The sequence below is a fragment of the Phaseolus vulgaris genome, chromosome 9, assembly GCF_000499845.2.
Source record: "Phaseolus vulgaris cultivar G19833 chromosome 9, P. vulgaris v2.0, whole genome shotgun sequence".
Lineage (NCBI taxonomy): Eukaryota > Viridiplantae > Streptophyta > Magnoliopsida > Fabales > Fabaceae > Phaseolus > Phaseolus vulgaris.
This window is the reverse complement of record NC_023751.2, coordinates 8,489,281-8,502,275: the sequence shown is the minus strand read 5'-3', so window position 1 is coordinate 8,502,275 and position 12,995 is coordinate 8,489,281. Positions and strand designations below refer to the sequence as shown.

Here is a 12,995-nt window from a genome sequence, read left to right as displayed (position 1 = left end):
TTATACTTAAAATCATCCAATTTAATTTTCGCATATATATTTCTGATTTCTTGTCGATATAAAGTTTAATCTTTAGGGGACTAAAAGAGATTACAAATAGTTATAGGGATTAAAATGGATAATTTCAGTATAGGGAATAAAAGGTAAAGTTGAACAATATTATACCGGATTAAATGTATAAATTATTTAAATTGATAGTCCTGCTCTCAACATAGAAAATTGAAAATAAAAGAAAGTATGGTGGAGGAAAAAATAGTTGTTTTATTGGTCTTTTGAAAATGAAGTTGTAGAAGAATCAACCAATCGGTAAAACTTGAGAAAACAATTTCATAATCTAGGAGCACCATCCCTAATTATGCAATTCATTAGAGTTATAATTTTATTTGGTTTTCACTGTGGTAGGTTAATTTTTTGAATTCTTTATATAACATATCATCACTAACCAAACAGCTTCTTTCTTGGTTAAAGAACCGCTTGCTTAGTAATTATTTCTTGTATATATAATCTTCAATTCAACTATAACCAAGTAATTTGGTGGGTAAAAGTACAAGGAAGAAAGGAATAGACTGTACGTTTAAATTCCAGCAATAAAAAATTAAGTAACATTTACGGACCAAAAATCTTAAATTGTTTTAGTAAATCAACTTGTTGAAGATGTTCTAAATCAGTTGTCACCATCACTTGTAATCTCTAAAAGGGAATCTTCAGGATTTTGATCAGTTTACTACAGTATTACTGTCACCATGTTATTATATGGTAGATACAAAGTTTACCATGTTAATAGTAGGATATGGCAGCTGTCACAAGATAATGAGAAGCATAAGGAGTGATTACTACACAAATTTTGCAAGACACGCCAGATATAGCATAAAATGAATCCAAGAACAGGTAATACCAAAGTTTCTGTATCGTAAAAGTAAAATTAAATCTCTATTTATCAATAAGTAAACAGTTTTGAAACATGGTACAGAAATGATCATTTAAGCAATGTGAGGGCTTCAAGGGTAACATTTTTTGTGCACAATTTTGGCAATTACTTCTCCCTTTTGTTTGTTTCGGTATACTAGCATCTCTTGGTTGCTTTAAACCTTCAAACCTTGCGTGCCAACAACAAATTATTCAACAATATAGCATAATTTTGGCAAGGTCACAGCTTAGATCTCGAATGTTTCTCATCGAAAACAACCATCACCTTCCCAATAACTTTCCTATCTTTGATGGCAGAAAAGGCAAGGTTGACCTGCAAAGATAAGCAATTGTTTACAAATATTGTATTGAAAATCTATGAAGCACAGAGATGAACGATGAGGAAAATGATACAGATTTCTAAACATATAAACCAATTTCTCATGAAAACATATAACTGATCAATTCAACCAATGTATGAAAATTATTTAATTGTGATGTATGACAGCATAATTTTTATTTTTCATTATCACCCAATTATGAAGTTAATCAAATTTAAACTAAAAAATAGTGAATAATACAGAAAAAGTACCAAACTTAATTACTAGTTATGAAAAATTAAAAAGATTGATAACAAAGCTATCATATTTACAGATGACTATTAATGGCCTTACACCAAGTATATCAGGTAATTTGATAAATGTTTTATCTTCAAGACTATATTGCAGAGACAAACCTTACTTGTTCTCCCACAATTAACAACTCACTAATTTTAACCTCATGAAACAGAACCACGAGAAAATGGCTATCTAATTTTCCAGAATAAAAAAGGAATCTAATTGTCTAGACTTACTTACTTTTCTTTTTTTATTTTCGGTGAATCATTTCCTAAAATCTTTTGTCCATTCTATTGATATCATAAATACTTTTCCAATATTCATTGCATAGATGTGCTGCTGATTTCCTTAAAGAAGGACCTTTGTAATTGTCAATTTGGTCCATAACAGGTAATGAAGAAAAGGTTCGTAACTAAAAAAATTCATATATTCTGAAATCAAACAAATCCTCTATTTCACCTCTTCTCTTGATTTTAGCCTAGCTCAATGCTTTTTATAGACTTAACCTTAAACTAAATGACCCCAGTGACTAAGTCTCTTTTTGAATAATTATACAATAATCTCTGATGGTGTCTTAGTATATCACCGAGGCAAAATGACGATACAACAACTTCAGTGAGAAAGGGTAGAGCATTAAGCCTGCGCTCAAATCACAATAGCGATGGACAGTTGACAACCATTGCCACTCCATGAGGAGGAAGGTTAAACTGAATTCACCTTTGACTAAAAATGGCCAATAAACATGCTGATTTAGGTATGGTAAAAGTGAAATATCTAAAAAAAACACTTCCCTCGTTACAACAGTAGTAAAATCTCTTTCAAAATAAAGTCTCAGAATGTTTATAGAATTAGAGAAAAGAGAGAGACACACACACAAATTAGTAGAAATGTTTTAACAGAAATTCCTGACCTCTGACGGGGGGTATGAGTGAGATATATGGATTGAAATCAAGCCTCTTGCCAACCAAGACAGTAGCTCCTTGACAGAATCTTCAAGAACACCTGGGCGGTGTATTTTATAGCTACCCCAGTAAAGACCATGCACTGTCCAATTCTGGTATAATAATTTTATGTAAAAGCAATCATAACCCAGAAATGATAACCAACAATTTATACCATCTATGGCAAAATTAATGTAAATATGTAATCTAGGAAGCAAAACCCAAGAAATAAGTATAAAAGATCCAAAGTTTGATATGTAGTATTTTCAGGCATAAAGATTGTGGTAGTGATTTAATCAACTTTAGTAAAGTACAACTGTACATTAACTGTGTCTTTATTTATCTTAAAGATATTATAGATTATATTTTAAAAATTACAAAAAACTGTCTTGAAATTACAAGTTCAAACTGGTTTTGGGCCAGTTTAACTGATTATGAAAATTTTCAATCTTTTAGTGTTAACGAACCAGCCACCAGGTCAATTCCTAGTCAAGTCAGAGTGGTCAATCTAGTTAAGTTTCAAAATTATGATAATAGATATATCATATAATATATATCTACAGCACACCTTTTTGTAGGGTTATAGTATAATAGCCAATTTCTTGAATTTCATAGAAATAATTTGCCCCATCAAAAGGGTGGTAGAGAGACTCAATCCGTGCCCAATATTGTGCATCATACAAGCCAGATGAGCATTCTCATTAATATATATATGTACAATTAGGAAAACTAAGATTTCTGTCTACATGATGATAGGTTACAGATCAAGGTATTTGGAAGCTAATTAAAAGATTATTAAATCATAAGGAAGCAGAGAATTGTGAGTAATGCACAAATTGTATTTATGCAATGGCCTGGGTGCATGTAATTGGGGACATTTATTTGAGAACCCAAGTTGGGATGCCTTTGGTTTGCTAAAAACAGAAGCAGCTTTTGTAACAGCAACAAAGAGTGGAAATAAAAGATTGAATTTAAATCAATGTGGCAGCCAATTGTCAGGCACAATGGGAATTTGTGTATTGCACAATGTGAATACAAATTTAAAGTTTATGTGAATAAAGCATGATCAGATCAAGCAACAAAGCATAACACAATTTAGTGATCAAGCAAATTAGGTTAGACAAGATAAATTCATGGTCTGAAACTTAATTTTCACCGTACCTTAACAAGAGCTATGTTAACAGGGATGACAGGAATTTCACCACTGGCAAACCCAATTATGAGAATGTTAGCTCCCCATTTTAAAAGCCGCAAAGATTCTTTAGTGAGTTTACCTCCAACCGGGTCATAAAGGACATCAACCCCCTTAAGCCTTCTAGTCTGAAGGAACTTCTTCACACTCTCAGTAACATTTTCATTACCCAAGTCCACCACATGATCAACTCCGAGAGATTTCAAAAGTTGCACCTTTTCAGCTCCCCTGATACCAGACCACATAACAAAAAAGACTCAACTCACAAGTAGATGGGGATAACTGTTAAATGTTAGAAAATCCAAAATCACAATAAAATATCAGCCAATGTGATTTTAGATAAATGTTAATATGTTTGATCCCTGCATGAAAAAATTGATTCTAAATCCAAAATTGATCTTGATTTTAAGGCTCTTGCTTTGGATAAAGCATTTTTACACTGAATTTACAACTGACATCTTTTTAGATTAGACACATCCAGACATAAACTCCTTTCACCTCAAAATCAATTTTAACCAACTAGTGTGTTTGGATTCCCCATCAAGCATGTTCGGATGTGGTTCACTTCCCATGTATTTGGCTCTGCGCCTTTCCTCTAAACTTGAGTTTTTGACGTAAATTTTGGGACAAATGTGGATCTCCAATGATTAACCCGAAAAGGAACAAAATCAATTTTATTCTGAATTAGTTATGCAAAGATTCATTCAAACACACACTCAAGGTGCATTTTGTAGGTGAGAAGGGGAAAGGTGATTAGAAATAAGCTGGACGATATGGAGGAAGAAAAATAAAGTGAAAATAATTTTAAAAATAATGGAATTCATTGTACAAACTGTCATCTATTTCTACTAACATTTTGTCTCTCTTCATCTCTTCTTTGTTTTTCTTTAACTAAATACCTTTTGTTGAGAAGAGAGAAACCAAGAACAGAGCTATTCAATTTACTCCATAGTTCAATATTCTGCCTATGTACTCGACCTTACTACAACATTTTACTTCTTTCTTTTCCCAAGAAACAAGGTTATCTTTGACAAATATGCAAAAACTAAAGGTTGATCTTCCATCAATAGGGAAGTCCCCCAATCTTCATTAGAATACTCCACAACTCAAGTGTATCCTTTGTCTTCATAAAAAAGACAGAGCTCATTAGAGTCACCACATATATGAGAGAGGCATAGGTTGTGAGAAAGAGGCATAAGTTGATCCCTTGTGTATATATAGAACATAGGGTTTATGCATTTATAAATAAGAAAATACAAAGATATGGGCCTAAGCCGTTACCTTTAACACTCCCCTTCAAGCTGGTGCATATAAATCATATGTACCAAGATTGTTACAAATATAATTAAATTTAGGTCCCATAAAGCTTTAGTGAAAATATCATTCGAATTAACAAACTCAGTCTTGATATCTCCAGAAACAATCTTTTCTCAGATAAATTGGCAATCAATTTCAATGTTTGGTCCTTTCATGAAAGACGAGATTTGAGTTAATATGAAGAGCAACCTAATTGTCAAATATAAGTGTCATTTGAGTGATTTCTCTAAATTGCAATTCTTTAAGTGACTGTTTAACCCAAATAATCCCCAAGATCTGAGTTTGCCAAGGTCTTTGATTTGAAAGTGGTGACAAAGGTGTTGCTTTACCTATGAGATGCCATGGATCACTACCTGTAAGTACAATATCATCAACATATACTACAAGATAGATACACTCAGCACTCGAGTGACAATAAAAAACTAAATGATTTGCCTCATTGCGAGACATACCAAATTGTTAAACAAGAGTGCTAACTTTTCCAAACCAAGCCCTAAGGTCATATAAAGATTTATGAGACGACATATCAATCCAAAAGACTCCCCCTAAGCAACAAAACCTGGAGGTTGCTCCATATAAATTTCTTCTTGCAAATCCCCATTAAGAAAAGCATTTTTTACACCCTTTGTCTGGCTTGCAAGGGCGATTGTGATCATCACTGAGTTACCAAAGCAGAAGAGTCATCAGAGGTAATGGAAGCAAGTATTTCAGTGTTTGACTTACCCGACAAACACAAAAGGGTGGAACAAGTGGAAGTAAAGGTAGGCATAACTGGGGATTCCAAAATCTGATCATGAACATGTGAGGAATCATCGGAAAGTCCATGTAAGGCTAACAACATGAACAACTTTGATCGTTACTCTAGTTCTTGAGGAGTGGAGGCAAGAAGCAATAATTCATTGAAGTCGTGAATAGCATGAACTTTACCCAAATATTCAGTCATTGTACTATTAAGACGTTTGGGAGAAACAATATTGAGGAGATTTTAACAAACACCGTAAAGACGTTGAGTATAATTGGTGTACAATAGTTTGGCATGTTCCCAAACTGCTGAACATGGCTCATAGGCACGAAATATTTGTTTCAATGATGAGTGAATAGTAGACTTGAGTACAATGCATAATTGAGCGTCAATTTTCAACCAACGAGAAATCTCATTTTCAGTAATAGTGACCACACTCTGAGTAAGATGATCAACGTAACTCTGACTCTTAAGCCAAAGTTTAATGTTTGATGTCCGAGTATCATTAGTTCCATCTAATTTGTCAATGAATACATGCACATTGACATAATTGGTATAGATAGAAGGATAGACATAATGGCAGTAGAAGAGGTCATAGACGAAGAAGAGAAAAAAAAACCCTAAAAATTGATAAACAAACCAACAAACTCCAAACAAGACGAAAGTGATAGATCTTGAAAGAGGATGACAAGGCGATTATGACACCGGTGGTCACCAGAGAGGAGGTAGGACGCGCTGCCATGCGGCGGAAAGCAACGGTAGTGGCGAGGTTGGAGCGCCGCGTGCAAGCGCATCAGAGCTCTAATCGCTGCGATTGTTGCGGCGTGGTGATCACATGGCTAGATGATCTCAACCATGGTGTTGCTGAACCAAACAATGACAGCAGGGCAGCGGCTGCAGAGTGGTAACAGAAGAAACTTAACAACAAATGTTCTGCCTACGTACTCACCTTACTACAGCAGTTTGCTTCTTTATTTTCCAAGAAACAAGGTTATCTTTGACAAATATGCAAAAACCAAAGGTGGATCTTCCATCAATGGGGAAGTACCCTAAATCTTCACTAGAATACCCCACCACTCAAGTGTATCCTTTTGTTTTCATACTCATTAGATGTATCGAACAATAAGAGTCACCACGTTATAATGTTCCTTAAATGGAGGGTTAAGGAACTCACTACACTAACGAATTAAATGAGATATCTATATGGATAACAGTAAGGGAGCTCAAATTCTCTACTTACCTTTCAGATAGATGCAAAGTGCTTAGAAGTAGTGAACCCACAAGCACGGCTTAGGGTCCCTTCTCTATAGGATATACCATGTTAAGAAAAAGAAAGGGAGAAGACATATGATGAATTTGGTGTTCAGACAATGGCAAAGCTATTCAATTTATTGGGGAGAAAACATAATTACAAAATATTCAGTATCCTATTTTAGGTTAATAACTCAAATTATGTGATCCTATATCACCATTTACTATATCTATAGAATTCTAACACGCTTAATTTCCACTTCATTTCTTGCGAACTTTTACTCGCCCTTTCTATTTCTTTCCACCCTAATTCTCTCCTCGATGTTAATAAGGACCTGCCCATTATGTTATACTACCATGTGTGTAATCCATGTATCAAAATGTAGAAAACAAAACTCACTACCTAGCAACAGCAATGACAGTGGCCCCACAAACTTTTCCAATTTGCACAGCAGCAAGGCCCACACCTCCAGCTGCACCCAAAACCAACAACACCTGCAACACAGTCCCACAACTCATTTAACCACACAGGACTGAAAAATAAGCATTATACATACCCAACAAAAAGTGAATCAGATTCAAAGCACAGCATACATACTTGACCAGAGGTTAATTGGGCCCTGTGGACGAGTGCTACATGAGAAGTGCCAAACGCCACAGCAAGTGCTCCAGCAGCAACAAGATCACAACCTGGGGGCACCCGAAACCTTCAAAGCCAACAACTTTACACTAAGAAACTCCAAAACCCAACATTAAAAGTTAGCAGGCGCGGAATCTCACAATTGGGACTCGTCAACGACGATGAACTGAGCGAATGAGCCGAGGCCGGCGAAGGAACAAACGCAGTCCCCGACTCGGAAGTTCGAAACTTTGGGGCCAACAGCGTCGACGTAGCCGGAAAAATCGGAGCCTGGTATGAAGGGCAAAGAGGGTTTCTCTTGATACGTGCCCAATATCTGCAAGTAATTGGCGAAGTTCAAGCTTGTGGCTTTGATTCTGACTCTTACAGCGGTGGGAGAATCGAGTTGGGGAATTGGGTGATTCTTTGACAAAACTATTGGGCTATCGTTGTCTTCCAAACACACCGTTGGATCACCCAGTTTTCTGCACAATAGTGCCTCCATTTCTCTCTGTTGTCTTGGATTTGCCGGAGAAATATTTCAGGTAAATGCTACGAACATAAACAAAGGGAAAAAAAATATGTCGAAGAAGTATACAGATACAAACTTTCCCTTTTATTTCATAATTGAAGTAAATAAAAAAAATAGTTTTTTATTATTTTAATTTTATACTATAATTTTAATCAGAGATCAACATTTCAGAAACACATGTAATCAACCCAAAAATCAGAAACCAAGGGGATTGCTATTATAAAAAGCTGATAAAGTTATCACATCTAGCCATTTATTAGTGCAGATATTGACTCCAAAAAAAAGAACTAAATTAGATATGATAAAAAAGTCATATATCTAGAACATTTTCCCTAAAAAAACTGTAATTTAAGAATGTTTGTGGTTAAAACCTTAGTAAGTGTCAGGTTTACGTGGCACTGTTGTTTACTTATTTCAGTGTTGATGGTAGTTGTATTCCATCCGTTTGAAAACGATAAAGCTGAAGCTCGATCGAATTCGAAGAAAGGCTGATAGAAAGTTGAAGATATTGGAGTGAGATGATGAGGGTACGGGTGTTTAGTGGGGAACTGAGATTTCTTACCCCTCCTCCTACTCTCTATTTATCTCATGGCTGCAAAAATTCTACACTTTCATATACACACAAACATCCTTCTTCTCTAATATCTCCAAACTATGCTACTCACAACAAACGATTCGTTGTTTCTGCTTCTTCAGCTCCATCACTGAGCGGTTCAGGAGCTGAATATTCCGGTATAGTTATCTTCAACTTCACCATGTCCTCATTTCTATTTTCCTTTTTTTCTTTTACGTTATTTTATGCTCGTTTGTAGTCCGTGAATTGTTGTTGCTTCCATTTCTTTTCTTTTTATTTGATGGGAGGAAATATCAATGAATTATTGGAGAAAAAACCTACATAAGTTCTCTCGTTTTCTATATTTTCACTCTGGTTTGGTTCCAACGACATACTAGGGGGGAGAGAGAGAGAAGATGAAATTCTTCATTTGGGATTTTTATTTTTTTTAATTGGGGAAAGTCGTTAATTGTTGCTAGGTTACTTACATGTGTGATTAATGTTGAACCCCATATCTGCAGAGCAGTTGGTGGACGTGGGAGCAAACAAGAAAAAGAAAGGGATAGCAGGCATAGATCAGGGGGAATTAGTGGATCCAAAGCTTTTAGCTGATCTAGACAGTTGTTTTTGTGAGTTCAATGGAGTGCATATACACCACAAGATTTGTGATGCTGAATCCCAAACACAAAGCATGTTCCAGAGTCAGACTGTTTCTCATCAAATCAAGAAGCTAGGTTATCCAATGATCCTATTACATGGGTTTGGAGCTTCAGTTTTTTCATGGAAACAAGTTATGAAGCCTTTGGCAGAGGTTGCTGGTTCAAAAGTTCTTGCATTTGATAGGCCAGCCTTTGGATTGACATCAAGGGTAAATTTGTCTAAGCATCCTTCTTCAGAAACGGAAGACACAAAACCTCTGAATGCATACTCAATGGCATTTTCCGTGCTTGCTACCCTGCACTTCATTAAATTGTTAAATGCTGAGAAGGTGATTTTGATGGGGTATGTGAATATTCTTTCTTCTGTTTTACTAAGGGGCTTTGTTTTTCTGAGGCATCAAGCTGTTTCCAGAACGCAAGTAAAACATACTTCCACTCTATTTATAACAGGACACATAAAGGGGTGATTATAGGTTGTATCCCTATGTATGGATATGCATCTGATTATCTTACATTTATGAATTGCTGCATTAATCTAATTTCGTTTTTCAAATCATGTATTTTAAATTGATCTACTTTTCTTTTTCACCATTCTGAAGTAGTGGTCAGAGTGTACAGAGTCAAGAATTAATACATGAATGCCCCCAGTAGGAAAAATAAAATTACATATATTTCTCCTGATGTTTTATTTCCTGTTCTTCATCTTTACCTATCTGTCCGTTTAAGTCATATCTTAATGCTGTATAGCTGGCAATGGATTAATAACAATGTAAAGAAATATATTCTCATATGCATATGCACATTAGTCCTTTCTAGAAGATGAGATGTCTCCAAAATGATGCCAGGCACTCAGCTGGGTCACTTGTAGCAGTTAATACATATTTTGAAGCTCCTGAGCGTGTTGCTGCTCTAATCCTAGTTGCCCCTGCAATTTTTGCCCCACTTACTACACCAAAAACTGTTAAAGAAAATCAATCAAGGCATGATAGCCAAATGAAAGAAGACAGTTCTATCAGAAGAAATCCAATTTTGAGGCTTTACAAGGTGATGTCCAAGATTACCAAGTACATTGCAGAGGCAATAACACAAATGATGAAGTGGACAATAGATATCCTCAACTCGTTGTATAGGAAATTGTTATCAGCTATCCTTCGTTCTTCCCTAGCAATAATGCTGGTAATAAACTTGTTCATTGTAATGCAGTACCAATATTCAATTGTGTCATCTCAACTTTGTCGGTTCAATTATTTTTGGAGTTATATTAACAAGGAATTGTTGGCTCAAATACAACTACACTGAACTAATGAAAAACATTCAATTACATATAATTCCTTTTCTCCAATTTTGATTTTAATAATTCGTAGGTTGAAATGGAAATTTGATGAACAGATACTAAGCTACACAAGGATAATCTGGTTAGATTGTTTCTTGTTTTATGACTCTTTTTGCATATTTTGGCTTCTGTATTTGGTTAGACTGTAATTCTTAAACTGGCATGGTCAATAACTTGTGATGAGTTTTACTTGTTGGACTGATGGTCCTTTTCTTCACATGAATCTCAGGTAAGAATGGCAATTCATAAGTTTGGTACTGCTGCAGTTCGAAATGCATGGTATGACCCGAAGCAGGTCTCTGAGCATGTACTTAGTGGTTATACAAGGGTAATTTCATGTGATTTCTCATTTTCTTATTTTTTTCTTTTTTGTTCTGTCATACTCGAATGGTTAGTTCTCACCTGGTTGTTAGCAATAAATACAGCCTTTAAGGACTAAGGATTGGGATAGGGCACTGGTGGAATACACTGCAGCAATGCTTCTAGATGAGGACTACAAAACAAAGACACCGCTTTCTAAAAGACTTCACGAAATATCATGTCCTGGTAATGTCACTAATCCTACATATACCCACTTTCATTTGCTTTTTTCCTGCACTTGTTAGCTTTTGTCTTTGAATACCTGATTACTAATAGGCAGTAAACAATGAGAGATGGAAGACATCCTAGAATGGCAATATGCAGTATTTTAGTGGCGATGAATAGGATAGCTGGTTTATTATGTGAAGCACAAACACTGCTCTTCAATGATGTGTCCTAGTATTTGACACCGTGTGACACATGTCAGACACTTAGAGGAATTGTCAAATTTAAAGAACATTTTTTTTGGGACTCCCACACAGAGTGTTAATGAGGGCAGACAGAGTGATTTTGTTTTTAGTAAGTTGGAAAGTTAGAAATTTATTGTATAAGTGTTTGTTATAATTATAGAAATAAGGAACAAATCTATAATATTTATATATTATATGAATTATATATTATTAGGAACTTTTTATTTATTCTCATTTCATACCTTCTATTTCACATTATTTTTGTAGTAGGCAACAATGGGGTCATATTGTTATATATGACTAACTTTTTCATGGATGATTTTAAATATATAAATGTTGATTGTAAATTTAAATAATTCATAATGATTTTCAATATAGTGTTGCCAAGTCCTACATTTTGGATATTATAGGTTTAGTCTTTTCATTTACCAACACACCACCTCTTGAGTAAATGTGAACACTTTCTCTAGGTCTACACAAACAACTCTTGGGGTTCATTTGTATGGTGTAATTTTGTTGTGATTGTGAAGCATCTCTTGTGACAATACAATTGTTAACACTAACATAATCTCACCTTATTTATTATCTGTTCAATCCACTGGGCGCGTTTGTGTTAATATCAAATCTTATCACGAAAATGTTAAAATGGCAGAATGTAGCTGCTAAATGTGAATCATTGTCACTAGAGATTTTCAATAAACTGGGAAAATCAATCAGCACATAGTTTTGATTTATTGATTTGTTTTATAGATACTTTTTATTTCCTTAGATTTCTGTGTTCTGTTCCTGAGTTCATGTCAAATGATGCAACTCTTTCCAGTAGCAATTTGAACCTCCTGCATCATGGATTACTTGAATCTTGAGCATAATTGGTGATGGTTGTTTGAATAAACAGTTCTGATTGTAACTGGCGATACTGACCGACTAGTCCCTTCATGGAATGCTGAGAGACTTTCACGAGTCATACCAGGAGCATCATTCAATGTAATTAAGCAATGTGGCCATCTTCCCCATGAAGAAAAAGTAGAGGAATTCATTTCAATTGTTGAAAACTTCGTAAGAAGTTTAGTCAGTGATTCAAACGAACAATGTCTACAACAAGCCGTTTGAAATTCCTACTACTCAAGCATCCCCGTTTTTTTCTGCATAGAAGATTCATATTATATAGGCTGGTGCAAATGCAGTTTGATTAGATGGACAAAGATCCACTGAAGGCGTATGGATGCAAATTCATCATGCTCGATTATCTCTTCCTAGAAGTTGGGAAAATGCTGATAAGCAATAACCTTTAACTCAATGTTATTATCTCACTACTAGATTGCTATAGTGCATTAGTACTTGTACTTGTAGAAATCCTCTCTGTGTTTACCAGCCAGAATAATCTGTCTCTGTTCAAATTATTGGCGATTCAACACATTATAAATGTCTCTGGGATGTATAAAGACTTACCCCTAACTATTGATATTTAAATTATGTATTTGATTTTGAGATGTGGCTAACTTCACGCAGTGCAGTTCATGATCTAGCCGTTAAATTTATTGAATTGCGCTCATTTCTTTTAAT

The 12,995-nt window shown here is 35.1% G+C and overlaps 2 protein-coding genes across 4 annotated transcripts; one reads left to right on the top strand and one right to left on the bottom strand.

The window, feature by feature from the left end:
- Positions 1-842: 842 nt before the first annotated feature.
- Positions 843-8,090, bottom strand: LOC137823047 (uncharacterized). Its single transcript, XM_068628151.1, has 6 exons — positions 7,747-8,090; positions 7,565-7,673; positions 7,370-7,461; positions 3,626-3,884; positions 2,434-2,577; positions 843-1,240 (listed from the first exon to the last, which is right to left on the bottom strand). The coding sequence occupies exons 1-6, from the start codon at positions 8,088-8,090 to the stop codon at positions 1,148-1,150; spliced, it is 1,041 nt and encodes a 346-aa protein (XP_068484252.1). The 3' UTR covers positions 843-1,147.
- LOC137823046 (uncharacterized) lies at positions 7,988-12,931 on the top strand. 3 transcript variants are annotated; one of them, XM_068628148.1, is made up of 7 exons: positions 7,988-8,130; positions 8,536-8,849; positions 9,192-9,672; positions 10,175-10,505; positions 10,892-10,990; positions 11,088-11,208; positions 12,328-12,931. In XM_068628148.1, the coding sequence occupies exons 2-7, from the start codon at positions 8,636-8,638 to the stop codon at positions 12,540-12,542; spliced, it is 1,461 nt and encodes a 486-aa protein (XP_068484249.1). In that variant the 5' UTR covers positions 7,988-8,130; positions 8,536-8,635; the 3' UTR covers positions 12,543-12,931. The 3 variants fall into 3 exon arrangements, with proteins under 3 accessions (XP_068484249.1, XP_068484251.1, XP_068484250.1); XM_068628150.1 differs by having other exon boundaries at positions 12,253-12,931; XM_068628149.1 differs by having other exon boundaries at positions 7,990-8,130; positions 8,548-8,849.
- The last annotated feature ends 64 nt before the right edge of the window (positions 12,932-12,995 follow it).